The 22549-nt window shown below is 38.0% G+C and overlaps 2 protein-coding genes across 2 annotated transcripts; both read left to right on the top strand.

The window, feature by feature from the left end:
• The first annotated feature begins 505 nt into the window (after nucleotides 1-505).
• On the top strand, nucleotides 506-7390 carry LOC133871555 (uncharacterized). Its single transcript, XM_062308985.1, has 5 exons — nucleotides 506-2217; nucleotides 2314-4268; nucleotides 4629-5245; nucleotides 6175-6341; nucleotides 7242-7390. The coding sequence occupies exons 1-5, from the start codon at nucleotides 567-569 to the stop codon at nucleotides 7388-7390; spliced, it is 4539 nt and encodes a 1512-aa protein (XP_062164969.1). The 5' UTR covers nucleotides 506-566.
• Nucleotides 7391-14102: 6712 nt separating this feature from the next.
• Nucleotides 14103-17487, top strand: LOC133871554 (uncharacterized). The gene is made up of 7 exons (XM_062308984.1): nucleotides 14103-14240; nucleotides 14927-15261; nucleotides 15629-15704; nucleotides 15957-16137; nucleotides 16209-16364; nucleotides 17126-17240; nucleotides 17484-17487. The coding sequence occupies exons 1-7, from the start codon at nucleotides 14103-14105 to the stop codon at nucleotides 17485-17487; spliced, it is 1005 nt and encodes a 334-aa protein (XP_062164968.1).
• Nucleotides 17488-22549: the final 5062 nt, after the last annotated feature.

The raw sequence follows: 22549 nt of genomic DNA, 5'->3' as shown, positions 1-22549 counted from the left end.
TTGGTTCTAAGGCAAGTTTGACTATCTTTTATTATTGTTTCTATTTTTTTTAATCTCCTGTTCCCTGCTGTGAAAAAAAAAAAAAAAAAAAAAAAAAAAAAAAAAAAGAAAAGAAAAGAAAAGAAAAGAAAAAGTACTCGATTCCAGTAAGAAAATTTCTTACTTTCTATCTTGTTTCTCACCTTATTCAAGTTCTTGACCTTTCTGAGTAAGAAAATTTCTTCCTTTCTATCTTGTTTCTCACATTATTCAAGTTCTTGACCTTTTTGATGAGTTTTGGTTATTTCTCAATTGCTGCTGGATTATTTTGAATTAGTTTCTTGAAGTTCGATTAAGAACTAAGAAGACACAAAAGAGTGGAAAAAGGCAAGAGTGTGTGAGACCAAAAGAGGGTAAAAGCCGTTTAGAGTGAAAACACGAGTGTAAGTGTATTAATTCTTGAGTGAAACACGTGAGGGAGTGCTTGTGAGGATTCTAACCTTGTTTTGCAGATTCTAAACATGTCCAATAATCAAGAAGAATACACAACCGAAGAATTTCGACAACCCGCAGCTTCGAACCTCCAAATGCAAGCGTTGTTAGGGGAGATGAGGCGTATGTTGAGGGCTGAATTAGAACCTATTCACGAGAGGTTGGACAGGGTAGAAGCAGAAACTCCTAGGGGACAGCAACAAGACAATCCCAATAGGCAACAAGGTGGGCGTGTTCCGTGGCGGAATGTTGAGGAAGAGGCGGAGTTGGAGGAATTTGATGAGCCATATTTGAACCGAGGCAGGTTTGAGCGTGGGTATGGGAATAGAGAAGCTAGGATGGGTAGGCCTAGGAGGGATAATGATTTAGGAAACATAAAGATTAAAATTCCGTCTTTTCAAGGTAAAAATGATCCTGAAGCTTATTTGGAGTGGGAAACTAAAATGGAGATGGTGTTTGATTGTCACAACTACTCGGAGATAAAGAAGGTTAAGTTGGCTGCAATTGAATTCACAGATTATGCCATTGTTTGGTGGGATCAATTACTGATTAATAGGAGGAGAAATAGAGAGCCACCCGTGGACACTTGGGAGGAGATGAAAATGCTTATGAGGAGGCGTTTTGTACCCAACCATTATTATAGGGGATTGTATCAAAAGTTGCAGAGGCTAACTCAAGGTTCCAAGAGTGTGGATGAGTATTACAAGGAGATGGAGGTAGCAATGATCCGGGCTAATGTAGAAGAGGACCGAGAAGCCACCATGGCTAGGTTTTTGCACGGTTTAAATCGTGAGATTGCAGATATAGTCGAGTTGCAGCACTATGTTGAGTTAACAGATATGGTGCATCAAGCCATAAAAGTGGAGGAACAATTCAAACGAAAGGGATTGGCTAGGAGGGGACAACCTATGGCTACCACCAGCCCATGGAAGACAGCTCCAAAAAGGGACGAGCAGCTTCAAAATAAGCAAAAATTTGAACCCTCTAAGAATGCCAAACCAACAACCACCACTACTTCAGGTAACACCGAGGCTTCTATTTCTAAAACACGTGATATTAAGTGTTTTAAATGTCAGGGGCGGGGACACATAGCCAGCCAGTGTGTAAACAAAAGGGTGATGGTGATAAACGCCCAAGGAGAGCTTGAGTCGGAGAATGAGGAAGAAGTAGATGATGATGACATGCCACCTTTGGAGGATGCCGATGATGAGCAAAATGCTGTGGTTGGAGATTTATTGGTAGCAAGGCGAGTTCTCAATGTGCAAGTTAAGGAGGAAGAAAGTAACCAAAGGGAAAACTTGTTTCATACTCGGTGCTTTGTAAATAACAAAGTTTGCAGCGTCATTATTGATGGTGGGAGTTGCACAAACGTAGCCAGCACTTATTTGGTGGAGAAATTGGCCTTAACCACCTTGAAACATCCTCACCCTTACCGGCTTCAGTGGCTGAATGAATGTGGCGAAATCAAGGTGACAAGGCAAGTGTTGGTGGCATTATCCATTGGCAAATATGAGGATGAGGTGCTTTGTGATGTGGTTCCTATGCATGCATGCCATTTATTGTTGGGAAGACCATGGCAGTATGATCGGAGGGTTACGCATGATGGATTCACAAATAGGTATTCTTTCACTCTTAAAAGGCAACCCATTACTCTTGTGCCATTAACTCCAAAACAGGTCATGGAGGACCAACTAAAGTTACAAAGATCAAATGAAAAGAAAAAAGAAAAAGAAAGGAAGGCCGAAAGTGAAAAAAAAGAGTTGAAAAAAAAAGAAAGAGAGAAAAACATTGATCAGAGTGAAAAAGAAAGAGAGAGGATTTCGGCCATAGTGAGAGCAAGAGAGGAAAAATTCAGTTACATTGCAAAAAAAAGTGAGATCAAGAGAGCATTATTTTCACACCAGCCCCTTATTGTACTCATGTACAAGGAGGCTCTTTTATGTACTAATGATCTCGTCGGTACTTTGCCGAGCAATATTGTTTCTCTTTTGCAGAAGTTTGAAGATGTCTTTCCCGAAGAGGTACCTAGTGGCTTACCTCCAATCCGAGGGATTGAACATCAAATTGATTTCATACCCGGTGCATCAATTCCTAACCGACCTGCTTATAGGAGCAATCCTGAGGAGACCAAGGAACTTCAGAGGCAAGTAGGTGAATTATTGGAGAAGGGGTATGTGCGTGAAAGCATGAGTCCTTGTGCGGTCCCGGTGCTATTAGTTCCTAAGAAGGATGGAACATGGAGAATGTGTGTTGACTGCCGGGCCATCAACAACATAACGGTAAAGTATCGTCATCCTATTCCTAGGTTAGATGATATGCTGGATGAATTGCATGGTTCTTGTGTCTTTACAAAAATTGATCTTAAGAGTGGATATCATCAAATTAGGATGAAGGAAGGTGATGAATGGAAAACTGCTTTTAAAACTAAATATGGTTTGTATGAATGGTTAGTGATGCCTTTCGGCTTAACTAATGCGCCAAGCACATTTATGCGTTTGATGAACCATGTTTTGCGTGCATTTATTGGCAGATTTGTAGTTGTGTATTTTGATGATATCCTAATTTATAGCAAAAACTTGGAAGAACATGTGATGCATTTAAAATCTGTTTTGGAAATCTTGAGGAAAGAAAAGTTGTTTGCTAATCTCAAGAAGTGCACCTTTTGCACGGATAAGCTTGTGTTTCTTGGTTTTGTTGTTAGTAAGAGAGGAATTGGGGTGGACGAGGAAAAGGTGAAGGCAATCCAAGAGTGGCCAACGCCTACAACAATCAGCCAAGTGAGGAGTTTCCACGGCTTAGCTAGCTTCTATAGACGGTTTGTGCGTGATTTTAGTAGCTTAGCCACCCCTCTTATTGAAGTCATCAAGAAAAATGTGCCGTTTAAGTGGGGAAAAGAACAAGAAAATGCATTTAATCTGATCAAAGAAAAGTTAACTAATGCACCTTTGCTTGTTTTACCTAACTTTGCTAAAACTTTTGAAATTGAGTGTGATGCTTCAGGAATAGGTATTGGAGCTGTTTTGATGCAAGGTGGTCATCCAGTTGCTTATTTCAGTGAAAAGTTGAGTGGGGCAGCCCTAAATTACCCCACTTATGATAAGGAAATGTATGCCTTGGTAAGGGCTTTGGAAAATTGGCAGCACTATCTATGGCCAAAGGAATTTGTGATTCACACAGATCATGAATCTTTGAAGCATTTGAAAGGACAGCAAAGGTTGAACAAACGCCATGCCAAGTGGGTGGAATTCATTGAAACATTTCCTTATGTGATCAGATACAAGCAAGGTAAGGAAAATGTGGTGGCTGATGCATTGTCCCGAAGGTATGCTTTACTTTCCATTTTAGATACAAAATTGCTTGGCTTTGAATATATTAAGGATTTGTATGCACAAGATTCTGATTTTGCTGATGTGTTCAATGCATGTGAAAAAGTGGCGTTTGATAAGTTTTATAGGCAAGATGGATTTTTGTTTCGGGAAAATAAACTGTGTGTGCCTATGTGTTCTTTGCGTGAATTGCTTGTGAGAGAAGCTCATGGTGGTGGTTTGATGGGTCATTTTGGTGTAGCTAAGACTTTAGGAATTTTGCATGATCATTTTTTTTGGCCTCATATGAAACGTGATGTGGAAAGAATCTGTGAGAAGTGTATCACGTGTAAACATGCTAAGTCTAAGTTGAAACCCCATGGTTTGTACACCCCTTTGCCAATACCTAGTGAACCTTGGACTGATATTTCTATGGATTTTGTTTTAGGTTTACCTAGGACTAAGAGGGGGAGAGATTCAATTTTTGTGGTGGTAGATAGATTTTCCAAGATGGCACACTTCATTGCTTGTCATAAAACTGATGATGCATCACATATAGCTGATTTGTTCTTCAAAGAAATTGTTAAGTTACATGGCATGCCTAGGACCATTGTTTCTGATAGGGATGCAAAGTTTTTGAGTTACTTTTGGAAGACTTTGTGGGGAAAGTTGGGAACCAAATTGTTGTTTTCTACTGCTTGTCATCCACAAACGGATGGTCAAACTGAAGTAGTAAATAGAATTTTGTCTTCTTTGTTGCGTGCTATCATTAAAAAGAATTTGAAAACATGGGAAGATTGTTTGCCACATGTTGAATTTGCTTACAATAGAAGTATACATTCTGCAACTAAGTTTTCACCATTTGAAATTGTTTATGGCTTTAACCCATTGTCACCTTTGGATTTAACTCCTTTACCTTTGAGTGAACGTGTGAACTTAGATGGCAAAAAGAAGGCAGAATTTGTAAAGATGATTCATGAAAAGGCACGGCTGAACATTGAAAGGAGGACTCAACAATATGTCCATCAAGCCAACAAGGGACGCAAGAAGGTAGTATTTGAACCAGGAGATTGGGTTTGGTTACACTTAAGGAAGGAACGTTTTCCAGAGAAACGGCGTTCAAAACTCCTACCTCGGGGTGACGGACCATTCCAAGTAGTGGAGCGCATCAATGATAATGCCTACAAGCTTGACTTACCGAGTGAGTATGGTGTTAGTGCAAGCTTTAATGTTGCTGATTTGTCTCCATTTGATGTAGGTGATGATTTGAGGACAAATCCTTCTCAAGAGGGGGAGAATGATGGAAACCAAGGAGCTGGACATGCTGATCATACACATGGGAATGGGGCTGAAGTTGTGCAAGACCCTTTGTCACTTCCTAGTGGCCCAATTACAAGACTTAGAGCCAAACGTTTCAAGGAAGCACTAAATGGGCTAATCCAAGAGAATTGGGCTGATTCTAAAAAGACCAAGATGGGCTCAAATAATAATCAAGGCTTAGTCCATGTCATCAAAGCAGTTGAAGAGGATAATTAGCATGCAAAAACGTGACCAGCTTGGTTTGACCATTAAAGGGTGTGAACTCGTTGAGTTTCAAGGATATTAAATAGGGGAATGAACTTGGTCTTGGCTGGTTATGAATTTAGTCATTTAGTTATTTTGGTTGCCTCTAGAAGTCCAAAGAGACCTAAAAATATTGGGACTTGTTTATGTTGGCACTTGTGTTGCTTTTAAAGCTATAATTAAGACTTTTCCTATTCTTGGAGGGTTGTTCCAAGTATATATATGGGCATAACGAATTTTGTAAGGGATATAGAATTTTGTTTTCAGAAAATTATTATTGTGAGGTCTTGTGTTCCTCTTTGTTCTTGAAAGAACTTTTTTGAGCTTATCAAGTTAATCTTGTGGCGTTCAAACAACCAAACTTATCACCTTGATTCTTGAAGAGATTCAGATTCTTGCTGTGGCGTTTCAATCCTTCGTAGTCTTGGTTTCTCATCTAGTTAGGTGACGGGTCAAGCCTCAACAATTCTTGTCTACACGATCTTGGGGTTTCAAACCATCATTGCTATCGGGTTTCATCACATTTGTTGGTGGAGTTCATATCAAAATGTATCATCTTTAATATCTTGTTTCCTAATTGCTCTTCCCTCGTACAAATTCTTTTAGATCCGTGTCAATTTTATTCCTTTCTTGTTTCTGGAATCTATTGCTGGTTGGAATAATACAAGGTGGTGTCTTGATTTTTAGTTCAACTACTTCTTAAAGAACTTGAAAGGGAAAATAGGTGAGGTGAAAGACCAAAAGAGTGAAAACACGAGTAGAGTGACAATATTTGAGCGTAAACACGTAAGGGAGTGTGTGAGGTTTTACCACTAACATTTTTTTTTGTTTTTAGTGCATTGAAAATGTCTCATAAGAATGAGTCAACACCTAAGGAGGAGGCAGATAATTCATTCTTTGTATTGCGGGCCATGCAACAACAGTTTGAACGGTTGAATTTGGTGTCGGAGGAGGTGAAGGATAGGATGGATCAGCAAGAGGCAGTGATTAGAAATCTGCAAGGTGGGCAAGATAGGAGGAGACGTGCACCTAGCGTTGAAAATGAGTTTGCGAACAAAGGAAAGATGATGATGATGAGGAAGACATAGCATCTGAAGTTGGAATGGGTGGAGTTGACAGACCTAGAGGAGGTAGGCGTGAAAAGAGGACATGGGAGAAATCCAAGGGGTCAAGATGGGGTAGATAGGAACCTTGGGAGCATCAAAATGAAAATATCATCTTTCCAAGGTAGGACTGACCCTGAAGCCTATTTAGAGTGGGAGAAGAAAATAGAGTTGAGTTTTGATTATCACAATTATTCAGAGGAGAAGAAGGTGAAGTTGGCAGTAATTGAGTTCATTGATTATGCAATTAATTGGTGGGATCAATTAGTGACCAATAAGAAGACGAATCATGAGAGACCTATAGAAACATGGGGTGAGTTGAAAGCTCTCATGAGGATGAGATTTGTACCTAGCCACTACTATAGAGACCTCTACCAAAAATTTCAAAACCTTACACAAGGGTCTAGGAGTGTAGAGGATTACCATAAGGAGATGGAGGTGGCTATGATTTGGGCTAATGTAGAGGAGGATCAAGAGGCCACAATGGCCAGATTTTTAAATGGTTTGAATAGGTACATAGCCAATGTAGTTGAGTTGCAACATTATGTGGAGGTAGAAGACATGGTGCACATGGCTATGAAGGTGGAGACGCAGTTAAAGAGAAAGGGGGCAGCAAGGTATACTTCAGTTTCTAGCACTCCTTGAAAACCAAAGTGGGATAGAAATGATCAAGCTGTAGTAAAAGGGAAGGCTGAACCACATAACAGAAAAGATGAGGGAACTAGCAAGAACAAACCCAAGGTAGATTTCCAACCTTCAAGGAATAGAGATATTAAATGTTTTAAATGTTTGGGTTCAGGGCATATCGCGTCTCAATGTCCAAACAAGTGGGTGATGGTTATGCGAGACAATAGGGATGTGATGACTAATAATGAAGATGATAGTGATGAGATGCCCGAGTTGGTCAATGCTAGTGATGATGATGGAGTGAAATACCCCGTAGAATGATATGAACTCCACCAACAAATGTGATGAAACCCGATAGCAATGATGGTTTGAAACCCCAAGATCGTGTAGACAAGAATTGTTGAGGCTTGACCCGTCACCTAACTAGATGAGAAACCAAGACTACGAAGGATTGAAACACCACACCAAGAATCTGAATCTCTTCAAGAATCAAGGTGATAAGTTTGGTTGTTTGAACGCCACAAGATTAACTTGATAAGCTCAAAAAGTTCTTTCAAGAACAAAGAGGAACACAAGACCTCACAATAATAATTTTCTGAAAACAAAATTCTATATCCCTTACAAAATTCGTTATGCCCATATATATACTTGGAACAACCCTCCAAGAATAGGAAAAGTCTTAATTATAGCTTTAAAAGCAACACAAGTGCCAACATAAACAAGTCCCAATATTTTTAGGTCTCTTTGGACTTCTAGAGGCAACCAAAATAACTAAATGACTAAATTCATAACCAGCCAAGACCAAGTTCATTCCCCTATTTAATATCCTTGAAACTCAACGAGTTCACACCCTTTAATGGTCAAACCAAGCTGGTCACGTTTTTGCATGCTAATTATCCTCTTCAACTGCTTTGATGACATGGACTAAGCCTTGATTATTATTTGAGCCCATCTTGGTCTTTTTAGAATCAGCCCAATTCTCTTGGATTAGCCCATTTAGTGCTTCCTTGAAACGTTTGGCTCTAAGTCTTGTAATTGGGCCACTAGGAAGTGACAAAGGGTCTTGCACAACTTCAGCCCCATTCCCATGTGTATGATCAGCATGTCCAGCTCCTTGGTTTCCATCATTCTCCCCCTCTTGAGAAGGATTTGTCCTCAAATCATCACCTACATCAAATGGAGACAAATCAGCAACATTAAAGCTTGCACTAACACCATACTCACTCGGTAAGTCAAGCTTGTAGGCATTATCATTGATGCGCTCCACTACTTGGAATGGTCCGTCACCCCGAGGTAGGAGTTTTGAACGCCGTTTCTCTGGAAAACGTTCCTTCCTTAAGTGTAACCAAACCCAATCTCCTGGTTCAAATACTACCTTCTTGCGTCCCTTGTTGGCTTGATGGACATATTGTTGAGTCCTCCTTTCAATGTTCAGCCGTGCCTTTTCATGAATCATCTTTACAAATTCTGCCTTCTTTTTGCCATCTAAGTTCACACGTTCACTCAAAGGTAAAGGAGTTAAATCCAAAGGTGACAATGGGTTAAAGCCATAAACAATTTCAAATGGTGAAAACTTAGTTGCAGAATGTATACTTCTATTGTAAGCAAATTCAACATGTGGCAAACAATCTTCCCATGTTTTCAAATTCTTTTTAATGATAGCACGCAACAAAGAAGACAAAGTTCTATTTACTACTTCAGTTTGACCATCCGTTTGTGGATGACAAGCAGTAGAAAACAACAATTTGGTTCCCAACTTTCCCCACAAAGTCTTCCAAAAGTAACTCAAAAACTTTGCATCCCTATCAGAAACAATGGTCCTAGGCATGCCATGTAACTTAACAATTTCTTTGAAGAACAAATCAGCTATATGTAATGCATCATCAGTTTTATGACAAGCAATGAAGTGTGCCATCTTGGAAAATCTATCTACCACCACAAAAATTGAATCTCTCCCCCTCTTAGTCCTAGGTAAACCTAAAACAAAATCCATAGAAATATCAGTCCAAGGTTCACTAGGTATTGGCAAAGGGGTGTACAAACCATGGGGTTTCAACTTAGACTTAGCATGTTTACACGTGATACACTTCTCACAGATTCTTTCCACATCACGTTTCATATGAGGCCAAAAAAAATGATCATGCAAAATTCCTAAAGTCTTAGCTACACCAAAATGACCCATCAAACCACCACCATGAGCTTCTCTCACAAGCAATTCACGCAAAGAACACATAGGCACACACAGTTTATTTTCCCGAAACAAAAATCCATCTTGCCTATAAAACTTATCAAACGCCACTTTTTCACATGCATTGAACACATCAGCAAAATCAGAATCTTGTGCATACAAATCCTTAATATATTCAAAGCCAAGCAATTTTGTATCTAAAATGGAAAGTAAAGCATACCTTCGGGACAATGCATCAGCCACCACATTTTCCTTACCTTGCTTGTATCTGATCACATAAGGAAATGTTTCAATGAATTCCACCCACTTGGCATGGCGTTTGTTCAACCTTTGCTGTCCTTTCAAATGCTTCAAAGATTCATGATCTGTGTGAATCACAAATTCCTTTGGCCATAGATAGTGCTGCCAATTTTCCAAAGCCCTTACCAAGGCATACATTTCCTTATCATAAGTGGGGTAATTTAGGGCTGCCCCACTCAACTTTTCACTGAAATAAGCAACTGGATGACCACCTTGCATCAAAACAGCTCCAATACCTATTCCTGAAGCATCACACTCAATTTCAAAAGTTTTAGCAAAGTTAGGTAAAACAAGCAAAGGTGCATTAGTTAACTTTTCTTTGATCAGATTAAATGCATTTTCTTGTTCTTTTCCCCACTTAAACGGCACATTTTTCTTGATGACTTCAGTAAGAGGGGCGGCTAAGCTACTAAAATCACGCACAAACCGTCTATAGAAGCTAGCTAAGCCGTGGAAACTCCTCACTTGGCTGATTGTTGTAGGCGTTGGCCACTCTTGGATTGCCTTCACCTTTTCCTCGTCCACCCCAATTCCTCTCTTACTAACAACAAAACCAAGAAACACAAGCTTATCCGTGCAAAAGGTGCACTTCTTGAGATTAGCAAACAACTTTTCTTTCCTCAAGATTTCCAAAACAGATTTTAAATGCATCACATGTTCTTCCAAGTTTTTGCTATAAATTAGGATATCATCAAAATACACAACTACAAATCTGCCAATAAATGCACGCAAAACATGGTTCATCAAACGCATAAATGTGCTTGGCGCATTAGTTAAGCCGAAAGGCATCACTAACCATTCATACAAACCATATTTAGTTTTAAAAGCAGTTTTCCATTCATCACCTTCCTTCATCCTAATTTGATGATATCCACTCTTAAGATCAATTTTTGTAAAGACACAAGAACCATGCAATTCATCCAGCATATCATCTAACCTAGGAATAGGATGACGATACTTTACCGTTATGTTGTTGATGGCCCGGCAGTCAACACACATTCTCCATGTTCCATCCTTCTTAGGAACTAATAGCACCGGGACCGCACAAGGACTCATGCTTTCACGCACATACCCCTTCTCCAATAATTCACCTACTTGCCTCTGAAGTTCCTTGGTCTCCTCAGGATTGCTCCTATAAGCAGGTCGGTTAGGAATTGATGCACCGGGTATGAAATCAATTTGATGTTCAATCCCTCGGATTGGAGGTAAGCCACTAGGTACCTCTTCGGGAAAGACATCTTCAAACTTCTGCAAAAGAGAAACAATATTGCTCGGCAAAGTACCGACGAGATCATTAGTACATAAAAGAGCCTCCTTGTACATGAGTACAATAAGGGGCTGGTGTGAAAATAATGCTCTCTTGATCTCACTTTTTTTTGCAATGTAACTGAATTTTTCCTCTCTTGCTCTCACTATGGCCGAAATCCTCTCTCTTTCTTTTTCACTCTGATCAATGTTTTTCTCTCTTTCTTTTTTTTTCAACTCTTTTTTTTCACTTTCGGCCTTCCTTTCTTTTTCTTTTTTCTTTTCATTTGATCTTTGTAACTTTAGTTGGTCCTCCATGACCTGTTTTGGAGTTAATGGCACAAGAGTAATGGGTTGCCTTTTAAGAGTGAAAGAATACCTATTTGTGAATCCATCATGCGTAACCCTCCGATCATACTGCCATGGTCTTCCCAACAATAAATGGCATGCATGCATAGGAACCACATCACAAAGCACCTCATCCTCATATTTGCCAATGGATAATGCCACCAACACTTGCCTTGTCACCTTGATTTCGCCACATTCATTCAGCCACTGAAGCCGGTAAGGGTGAGGATGTTTCAAGGTGGTTAAGGCCAATTTCTCCACCAAATAAGTGCTGGCTACGTTTGTTCAACTCCCACCATCAATAATGACGCTGCAAACTTTGTTATTTACAAAGCACCGAGTATGAAACAAGTTTTCCCTTTGGTTACTTTCTTCCTCCTTAACTTGCACATTGAGAACTCGCCTTGCTACCAATAAATCTCCAACCACAGCATTTTGCTCATCATCGGCATCCTCCAAAGGTGGCATGTCATCATCATCTACTTCTTCCTCATTCTCCGACTCAAGCTCTCCTTGGGAGTTTATCACCATCACCCTTTTGTTTACACACTGGCTGGCTATGTGTCCCCGCCCCTGACATTTAAAACACTTAATATCACGTGTTTTAGAAATAGAAGCCTCGGTGTTACCTGAAGTAGTGGTGGTTGTTGGTTTGGCATTCTTAGAGGGTTCAAATTTTTGCTTATTTTGAAGCTGCTCGTCCCTTTTTGGAGCTGTCTTCCATGGGCTGGTGGTAGCCATAGGTTGTCCCCTCCTAGCCAATCCCTTTCGTTTGAATTGTTCCTCCACTTTTATGGCTTGATGCACCATATCTGTTAACTCAACATAGTGCTGCAACTCGACTATATCTGCAATCTCACGATTTAAACCGTGCAAAAACCTAGCCATGGTGGCTTCTCGGTCCTCTTCTACATTAGCCCGGATCATTGCTACCTCCATCTCCTTGTAATACTCATCCACACTCTTGGAACCTTGAGTTAGCCTCTGCAACTTTTGATACAATCCCCTATAATAATGGTTGGGTACAAAACGCCTCCTCATAAGCATTTTCATCTCCTCCCAAGTGTCCACGGGTGGCTCTCTATTTCTCCTCCTATTAATCAGTAATTGATCCCACCAAACAATGGCATAATCTGTGAATTCAATTGCAGCCAACTTAACCTTCTTTATCTCCGAGTAGTTGTGACAATCAAACACCATCTCCATTTTAGTTTCCCACTCCAAATAAGCTTCAGGATCATTTTTACCTTGAAAAGACGGAATTTTAATCTTTATGTTTCCTAAATCATTATCCCTCCTAGGCCTACCCATCCTAGCTTCTCTATTCCCATACCCACGCTCAAACCTGCCTCGGTTCAAATATGGCTCATCAAATTCCTCCAACTCCGCCTCTTCCTCAACATTCCGCCACGGAACACGCCCACCTTGTTGCCTATTGGGATTGTCTTGTTGCTGTCCCCTAGGAGTTTCTGCTTCTACCCTGTCCAACCTCTCGTGAATAGGTTCTAATTCAGCCCTCAACATACGCCTCATCTCCCCTAACAACGCTTGCATTTGGAGGTTCGAAGCTGCGGGTTGTCGAAATTCTTCGGTTGTGTCTTCTTCTTGATTATTGGACATGTTTAGAATCTGCAAAACAAGGTTAGAATCCTCACAAGCACACTCCCTCACGTGTTTCACTCAAGAATTAATACACTTACACTCGTGTTTTCACTCTAAACGGCTTTTACCCTCTTTTGGTCTCACACACTCTTGCCTTTTTCCACTCTTTTGTGTCTTCTTAGTTCTTAATCGAACTTCAAGAAACTAATTCAAAATAATCCAGCAGCAATTGAGAAATAACCAAAACTCATCAAAAAGGTCAAGAACTTGAATAATGTGAGAAACAAGATAGAAAGGAAGAAATTTTCTTACTCAGAAAGGTCAAGAACTTGAATAAGGTGAGAAACAAGATAGAAAGTAAGAAATTTTCTTACTGGAGTCGAGTACTTTTTCTTTTCTTCTTTTTTTTTTTTTTTTTTTTTTTTTTTTTTTTTTTTTTTGCTCTTTTCTTTTTTCTTTTTTTTTCTTTTTTTTTTTCACAGCAGGGAACAGGAGATTAAAAAAAAATAGAAACAATAATAAAAGATAGTCAAACTTGCCTTAGAACCAAGGCTCTGATACCAAAATGATATGAACTCCACCAACAAATGTGATGAAACCTGATAGCAATGATGGTTTGAAACCCCAAGATCGTGTAGACAAGAATTGTTGAGGCTTGACCCGTCACCTAACTAGATGAGAAACCAAGACTACGAAGGATTGAAACGCCACACCAAGAATCTGAATCTCTTCAAGAATCAAGGTGATAAGTTTGGTTGTTTGAACGCCACAAGATTAACTTGATAAGCTCAAAAAGTTCTTTCAAGAACAAAGAGGAACACAAGACCTCACAATAATAATTTTCTGAAAACAAAATTCTATATCCCTTACAAAATTCGTTATGCCCATATATATACTTGGAACAACCCTCCAAGAATAGGAAAAGTCTTAATTATAGCTTTAAAAGCAACACAAGTGCCAACATAAACAAGTCCCAATATTTTTAGGTCTCTTTGGACTTCTAGAGGCAACCAAAATAACTAAATGACTAAATTCATAACCAGCCAAGACCAAGTTCATTCCCCTATTTAATATCCTTGAAACTCAACGAGTTCACACCCTTTAATGGTCAAACCAAGCTGGTCACGTTTTTGCATGCTAATTATCCTCTTCAACTGCTTTGATGACATGGACTAAGCCTTGATTATTATTTGAGCCCATCTTGGTCTTTTTAGAATCAGCCCAATTCTCTTGGATTAGCCCATTTAGTGCTTCCTTGAAACGTTTGGCTCTAAGTCTTGTAATTGGGCCACTAGGAAGTGACAAAGGGTCTTGCACAACTTCAGCCCCATTCCCATGTGTATGATCAGCATGTCCAGCTCCTTGGTTTCCATCATAGAAGGTGAGTCTCTTGTTGCTAGGCGTGCTCTCAATACGCAAATTAAGATAGACGATATGGAGCAACAGAGAGAGAACATATTTCATACTAGATGTTATGTAAACAACAAGGTATGTGGTATATGATTATAGATGGGGGAAGTTGCACCAATGTAGCTAGTACCACCCTAGTTGAAAAGTTGAGCTTACCTTTACTGAAGCATCCTAGACCTTATTAGAAGTTGCAATGGTTGAACAAATGTAGGGAAGTCAAGGTCAATAAGCAAGTTTTGGTAGCTTTTACCAATGGGAAGTGTAGTGATGAGGTGCTTTGTGATGTAATTCCTATGCATGCTGGCCATATTTTGTTAGGAAGGCCGTGGCAGTATGATATGAGGGTGATTCATGACTGGTTTAGAAATAGGTACAACTTGTAAAGGATGGAAAAACAATCAAGCTTGCTCCTTTAACCCCAAAACAGGTCTATGAGGACCAACTAAAGCTGAAAAGTGAGATTGAGGAAAAAAAAAGAAAAAGGGTGAAGCCGAAAAACAAGAAAGAAAAAGAGAGAGTGAAAAAGAAAATAGAGAGGTGCCTAAGAATAAAGAAAAAATAGTGGAGCCACGAGAGAAAAAAGAAAGAGAACCTGCAGAGAGAAAAGGAAAGGCAAAGATGAGTTTTTATGCAAAGGCAAAGATGAGGTTAAGAGGGCCTTCTTAGCAGATCAGCCTATGATTTTTCTCGTTTACAAGAATTCTTATCTTAATCTTAATGAAACTAACCAATTTCTTCCTAGTTTGGTTGTTTCTTTGTTGCAGGAGTTTGAGGATGTATTTCTGGAGGAGATTTCGAGTGGGTTACCACCCATTAGAGGCATTGAGCATCAAATTGTTTTTATACCTGGAGCCGTTATTCCAAATCGACCAGCCTATAGGAGTAATCCGGAGGAGACCAAGGAGCTTCAAAGGCAAGTTGAAGATTTGTTAAGTAAGGGGTACGTGAGGGAGAGCATGAGCCCATATGCAGTATCAGTGCTACTAGTGCCAAAGAAGGATGGGACTTGGAGGATGTGTGTTGATTGCAAAGCGGTCAACAATATTACGGTAAAGTACCATCATGCCATTCCTAGATTAGATGATATGCTTGATAAATTGTATGGCTCATGTATTTTCAGTAAAATAGATCTTAAAAGTGGATACCATCAAATTAGAATGAAAGAGGGAGATGAATAGAAAACTGCTTTTAAGCCTAAATATGAATGGTTGGTTATGCCATTTGGACTTACAAATGTGCCTAGTACTTTCATGAGATTAATGAACCATGAATTTATTATGTGCGTTCATAGGCAAATTTGTAGTTGTGTACTTTGATGATATCCTAGTGTACAACACGAATTTAGATGAACATATTGAGCATTTGAGATGTGTGTTAGATGTGTTGAGATGTGAAAAGTTGTATGCTAATTTTAAGAAATGTACCTTTTGCATGGAAAAAGTTGTTTTTCTTGGTTATGTTGTTAGTGCAAAAGGTATTGAGGTGGATGAAGAGAAAGTCAAGGCTATCAAGGAGTGGCCAATGCCTAAAGGCATCACTAAGGTAAGAAGCTTTCATGGTTTAGCTAGCTTTTATAGGCGTTTTGTTAAGGATTTTAGCACCATTGCTGCACCACTCACTGAAATAATTAAAAAGAATGTTGGATTTCATTGGGGGAGTGATCAAGCAAATGCATTTGCTACTATTAAAGAAATGTTATGTTCTACACCTGTGTTAGCATTACCTGACTTTAACAAAACTTTTGAGATTGAATGTGATGCCTTAGGAATAGGAATTGGAGCCGTTTTAATGCAGGATAGGCAGCCCATAGCCTTCTTCAGTGAGAAGCTAAGTGGGGCAGCCCTGAATTACCCCACTTATGACAAAGAACTTAATGCTTTTGTTCGCGCTCTAGAGATGTGGCAGCACTACCTTTGGCCTAAGGAATTTGTGATCCACACCGATCATGAATCATTAAAGCATCTCATGAGTCAAGGTAAACTAAGTAAGCGACATGCTAGATGGTAAATTAAATTTGTGATCCCTATGTCATCCGTTACAAACAAGGTAAGGAGAACATTGATGCTGATTCTTTATCACAGAGGTATATACTTCTTACTTCTCTGAGTGCTAAAATACTTGGGTTTGAATATGTGAAAGACGTGTATGCCAATGACGCTGATTTTTCTAATGTGTATATAGCGTGTGATAAAACGGCATTTGGTAAGTTTTACAAGCATGATGGTTATTTGTTTAAAAAAAGCAAATTGTGTGTGCCAAATTGTTCAATGCGTGAATTATTGGTGCATGAGGCACATGGTGGGGGATTAATGGGACATTTTGGTGTGAGGAAAACCTTAGAAATTTTACATGAACATTTATTTTGGCCTAGGATGAGAAGAGATGTCACTCGAATATGTGGTAGGTGCATTACATGTCGCAAGGCCAAATCTAAGGTTTTACCACACGGGTTGTATACCCCCTTACCCGATCCTAGTGAGCCATGGGTAGATATATCTATGGACTTTGTTTTGGGGCTGCCTAGGGCCAAAAAAGGTAGAGATTCTATTTTTGTGATAGTGGACAGATTTAGTAAAATGGCACATTTCATTCCATGCCATAAAACAAATGATGCTACCAACATAGCTGATTTTCTTTCAAGGAAATAGTGCAACTCCATGGTGTAACTAGGAGTATTGTTTCTAATAGAGATGTTAAATTCCTGAGCTACTTTTGGAAGGTTTTGTGGGGAAAATTAGGTACCAAACTTTTATTTTCCACTACTTGTCATCCACAGACTGATGGATAGACTGAAGTAGTCAATAGGACTCTAACTCAACTCTTACGCACTATCATTCAAAAGAATTTGAAAACTTGGGAGGACTGTTTACCATTTATAGAGTTTGCATATATTAGGACTATGCATACTACTACTTATTCTCCCTTTGAAATTGTTTATGGTTTTAATCCACTTACTCCTTTAGATTTGATGCCTTTACCTATTGATGAAAGGAGTAGTTTGGATGGACACAGGAAGGCCGAATTGGTGAAGTTAATTCATGAGAGGTTACGGCTTCAAATTGCACAGAAGAATGAAAAGTTTGCTTCCTAAACCAATAAAGGTCGAAGGCGTGTTATCTTTGAACCAGGAGATTAGGTTTGGGTTCACATGCGCAAAGAAAGATTCCCAGCCCATAAAAAGGACTAAATGGCATCCTCGAGGCGATGGACCTTTTCAAATCCTTGAGAAAATTAATGATAATGCTTATAAAGTGGATCTTCCTGGTGAGTATAATGTCTCTGCTACTTTCAATGCTTCTGATCTTTCTCCCTATGATGCAGGTGATGATTCGAGGTTGAATCCCTTTGAGGAGAGGGGGAATGATGGGCCCATGGTAGACCGAATCTTAAAGATCCCTTGCAAGTTCCAGATGGGCCAATCATAAGGTCAAGAGCGAAGAAGATCAAGGAAGCAATGCAAGGATTGGTGCAATCCACTTGGGCCGAGTCTGCAAATTAATCGAGTAAGACCCCAACATTCAAGATGGGCTTGAAAGAATAACCAACTTTAATCCATGTTATACAAACGACAGATGGGGGTGGCATAGCCTAGTGGCTTAGTGCAGACCCTTTATTTCATTAAGTATAGGCGTGTGTGCCTATTTTTATGTTTCTATGGTTGTAGGCTTTTGGGCCTATTTATTTCATTAAGTGGACTTCTTTTATTAGCTATAAAAGTGTAGTTTATGATGTTTTGGGCTTGAAGATGTTCAACCCATGTCTTTTAATTGATGTAAGCCTTAATAGGTTTAGGATTTCATGGAGAGATTTTAAAAAGACTTATAGCCGCATTTGCTAACAAGTTGAAGGTGAATGAAGTTTTTGTTCTTCATAGAAAACTATTTAGTTTTCTCTACTTGTTCTTGATTGAACTAAGAACTTATCAAAGGCAAACCCTTTTGTCGCGTTCTCACCGAATCTAGGTTCTTGAAACAAGATTTCAACAGGTCTAGATCTTCTTGACTTGATTCTTGACTTTCTTGGGTAGGTTTCAATTTGATTGTGGATTCAAGGGAGTTCGATCCCACGGGTTCACATCAATGCGGGGACTGGTACCCCGGCTCATCGGGGAGTGTCAGTTAGTAGATTGCCTGTGTTTGCACAGTGTCGCCAGGTCCCGACCCCTATGCACTAGTGCTAGCCCCGTCATCCCTAGACAGTATCTGTAGTTGTGGTGGCCTCTATGCTGTGTGATTAAAACCCCTAAAACTCCTAGAACTCATCGTAACCTGCGAGTTAGAGAAAAAAAATTAGTAAGACAAACAACAATTCAAATACATTTGATATTACAAGCAATAGACCACTTATTTTTATATTCAAGGGCGTTCTCGTAATTTCAAACGTGTGAAATTATGAAAATGCCCCTGGATAATTTCAAACACCTGAAATTACCCAATTGGCACATTATGTATGCTGAAATTGTTTTGTAAGCAATAGACATCTTAATTTTACATTTAGGGGCGTTTTTGTAATTTTGAACACGTGAAATTACAAAAATGCCTGTGTAATTTCAAACACCCAAAATTACCCAATTGGCACATTATGTACACTGGAATTGTTTTGCAAGCAATAGACGCCTTTTATTTTACATTCAGGGGCGTTTTCATAATTTCGAATGTGTGAAATTATGAAAATGCCCCTGTGTAATTTCAAACACTTGAAATTACCAATTGGGACATTATTTATACCTAAATTGTATTTAATCAACAGACGTATTAATTTTCTATTTAGGGGCATTTTTGTAATTTTGAATGTGTGAAATTACGAAAATGCCCCCATGTAATTTTAAACTCCTAAAATTATCCAATTGACACATTACATATATCTAAATTGTATTTAATCAACAGACGTCTTAATTTTACATTCAAGGGCATTTTCGTAATTTCGACCGTGTGAAATTACAACAATGCCCCTGTGTAATTTCAAACACCTGAAATTACGAATTGGCACACTATTTATATTGAAATTTTTTTGATTCGACAATGAGCTACTTGTTCAACTATTCCAGCGCAATTTGACTGGACCCGCGTTGACTTGGTTGGTGAACACTGACCCAAATACCATTTGTACATGGCCAAATTTGGCTAACGCCTTTGTGACGCACTATGCATACTATAAAGATACTCAGTTATCAAGGCGTAAGCCCACGCCACTACCTCCTAAAGTTAAGCCGTCTTCAATCGAAAGGAAAGATATGCAGCTACCAAGGTCTTCTCTCTCTTCAGCAGTCTTCCTAGCTACAATCCTTTAAGAAACATTATGTACAAGAGTTAAGTGAAAAATTTATTTTATATTCTTATATATATTACAAGTCGGATCATGCAGACTGACGAGATACGCACTCCTCCTATTCAAACCAGAGTTTGAAACGAAACTCCTCCTCTTATGTGAGCATGTGAATTAACATATGCTCAACACGTGTAACGTGTATCGCACATTAGCTTATAAGAATTAGCTCTTGCGAGCTACCTCTCTTTCCTCGAAATTGAAATAACCCACCTAGTCCCCTCTTTTATGGGGTCCTCTCTTCGGATTCCTTTGCTAAGGTGGTTTCTCTCTTATTAGCATAGCTGAACACGTTGATTTCTCTTGTCCAAGACCAAGCTCATTTATTTTATATAATATATAATAAATAATAACTCATGGGCTTTGCAAGCAACAGACATCTTAATTTTATATTCAGGGGCGTTTTCGTAATTATGAACGTGTAAAATTACGAAAATGCCCTTGTATACTTTCAAACACTTGAAATTACCCAAAACCCCAAATCAACAATCCTATACTAAAATTCCCTCCCAAGTCCAACATAACATCGTAACCAAGCATTTGATTTCACTGCCAATAGAGCTACAACACAACACAAGCATCAAAACAGCTACTACACAACACAACACAACAATCAATGTCGACACACAACATAGCAAAGAACAATACCCAATCCGATATATGGAGCATCAAAAGAAAATTTGTAGGAAAAAAAAAACAAAAACAAAAATGAGAGATAGATGATCAGGGATACCTCTATTAATCGGTGTTCGAACTAGAATACTGGAGATAGAGACGAGAGAGAGAGAGAGAGAGAGAGAGAGAGAGATGATCGAGATATGCAAAGGAAGCTAGCCGGCCGAGGAAGAAGAAGAGCTTTAGTAACGTGGCAATTTATTGCATGTTACTATTATTATGAAATAGTAACGTGATTAATATCTGGACATTATTGATATAATAGATTAGTAACATGTAGAACATCACGTTACTAGAACGTGATAACATACTGGCGTTACTGCAATTGTAACGTGACAAGGACAACACGTTAGTACTTCACTAACGTGGCAGTTTCTCACGTTTCTAAAAATTTGTGAATGCGCGAAAATTCCCGCAATTTCCCGAGAAAGGTATACTAACCTGTGAAATTGCCACATTACTATACCAGTAACGTGGACAATACACATTACTAAAAATTGTAATTATTATTTTAAAAAAAAAGAAAAGTACACATATCCCCTTCAAATTATCAAAAAATGTTAATGTCCCCCCTAAGACCCACAAAAAGACAAAAAAGACCCTAATTTTTTTTGAATAAGACAAAAATGTCCTTATAAATTCGAAAAATAATAATAATAATAATAATAAAACTGAAAAAATTATTTTTTACAAAAATTAAAAAATTAAATAAAAAACGAAAAAAAAATTTTAAAAAGAAAGTTTTTTTTTAAAAAAAAAAAACGAAAAAAAAAACTGAAAATTGTAAAAACAATTTTTTTTTTTTTTTAAAAAAAAAAACCAGTTTTTTTATTAAATTAAAAAAACGATTTGTTTTTTTTTTTTTTTTTTAAAAAAAGAAAACCATTTTTTCTTTTTTAAAAAAACAAACGAAAAAATAACTAAAAATTATAAAAACAATTTTTTTTTAAAAGAAAAAGAAAAAACAGTTTTTAATTTTATTAATTTTATTATTTTTGTATAAATTTTTGTTATTTTATATTTTTTTAGTTTTTATTTTATTTTAATAATTTTATGAAGGGTATTTTTGTCATTAGGGGACATTGACATTTTTTAGTAGTTTTGGGGGGGACATTGACAATGTGGTAGTAGTTTGAGGGGATTATGTGTACTTTTCCTTTAAATAAAAGTTAAAAATAAAAAAATAGGATCAATAGATCATCCGATCGATCGTGATAGATTAATAGGATCGATAGATCATGCAATCGATTATGGTAGATCATTCGACCGATCGTGATAGATTAATAGGATCGATAGATCATGCAATCGATTATGGTAGATCATTCGACCGATCGTGATAGATCAATAGGATCGATAGATCATCCAATCGATCTTGATAGATCAATAGAATCGATCGATCATGATTATCAATAAGATCAATAGATCAAGCGATCGATCATGGCAGATCATCGACCGATCATGATAGATCAATAGGATCGATATATCATCTGATCGATCATGGTAAATTATCCAACCGATCATGATAGATAAATAGGATTGATAGATCATGAGATCAATCACGATAGATCATCTGATCAATCATGGTAGATCATCCGATCGATCATGATAGATCGATCCTATTGATCTATCATCCAATCGATCATGGTAGATCATTCAATCTATCATGATAGATCATTTTTCAATTAAAAATTAATAAAAAATTTAAAAAAGTAAAATAACTTTAAAAAAATGTAAAAAAAAATTAAAAAAATTAAAAATAAAAAAATAAAAAAGATAAAAAAAAAAATTGAAAAAAAAAATTAAAAAACTAATTTTTTTTTTTGAAAAAATATTGTGATCGACCAGAGGACGTACTGCTTCTTTCCAGCATTGTAGTTGAGCACGATGCATGCCTGTAGCTTGGCAAACTCGTCCTGGCTTCTTCAAAGGCGGACATGGCTAATTTCCTATCCTTCGAGCAAGCCTCGATCGGTTTCTAATGGTGAAATCAACGGCCTATAAAATCAGTCATGACGGCGTTGCAAACGGACGGTGATCAGAGAGGTTTTCAGGAAGATTGGGTTGCGGCTGGGAAATAACGCCACCCCAAACACCAATCAATTTTAAAATAAAATAAAAATAAAATAAGAAATAAAATTTTTAGTATTTTTATTTATTTTAATTTTAATTTTTTAAATATTTTGAAATTTTTTTATATTATTTTATATTATTATTATTATTATTATTATTAATTGAAAAATGACACGTGGCAGAGACAGATTCCTAAAGTAGTAACATGCTATTATACTGCACTTTTTACTACGTTTGTGACGTGTAAAGTGTTACAAGTTACTGTTGTGTAAAATAGTAACTTCTAAATGTTTGCGTGCTACTGGTATAGTTCAGTA

This window comes from Alnus glutinosa, chromosome 6, assembly GCF_958979055.1.
Source record: "Alnus glutinosa chromosome 6, dhAlnGlut1.1, whole genome shotgun sequence".
Classification (NCBI taxonomy): Eukaryota; Viridiplantae; Streptophyta; class Magnoliopsida; order Fagales; family Betulaceae; genus Alnus; species Alnus glutinosa.
The sequence above is the reverse complement of the archived record's forward strand: the minus strand, read 5'-3'. Positions and strand labels throughout refer to the sequence as shown.

Excerpts from the sequence above, each read along its gene's own strand:
- LOC133871555 (XM_062308985.1), top strand. The coding sequence starts at position 567 with ATGCAAGCGTTGTTAGGGGAGATGAGGCGTATGTTGAGGGCTGAATTA. Across the intron at positions 4,269-4,628 it reads GAGATTCAATTTTTGTGGTG|TTTTCACCATTTGAAATTGT; the intron begins GTAGATAGATTT and ends TCTGCAACTAAG. Across the intron at positions 6,342-7,241 it reads AGTGATTAGAAATCTGCAAG|GGCATATCGCGTCTCAATGT; the intron begins GTGGGCAAGATA and ends GTTTGGGTTCAG.
- LOC133871554 (XM_062308984.1), top strand. The coding sequence starts at position 14,103 with ATGTCCAGCTCCTTGGTTTCCATCATAGAAGGTGAGTCTCTTGTTGCT. Across the intron at positions 14,241-14,926 it reads GATGTTATGTAAACAACAAG|GAGTTTGAGGATGTATTTCT; the intron begins GTATGTGGTATA and ends TCTTTGTTGCAG. Across the intron at positions 15,705-15,956 it reads TGCCTAAAGGCATCACTAAG|GATAGGCAGCCCATAGCCTT; the intron begins GTAAGAAGCTTT and ends GTTTTAATGCAG.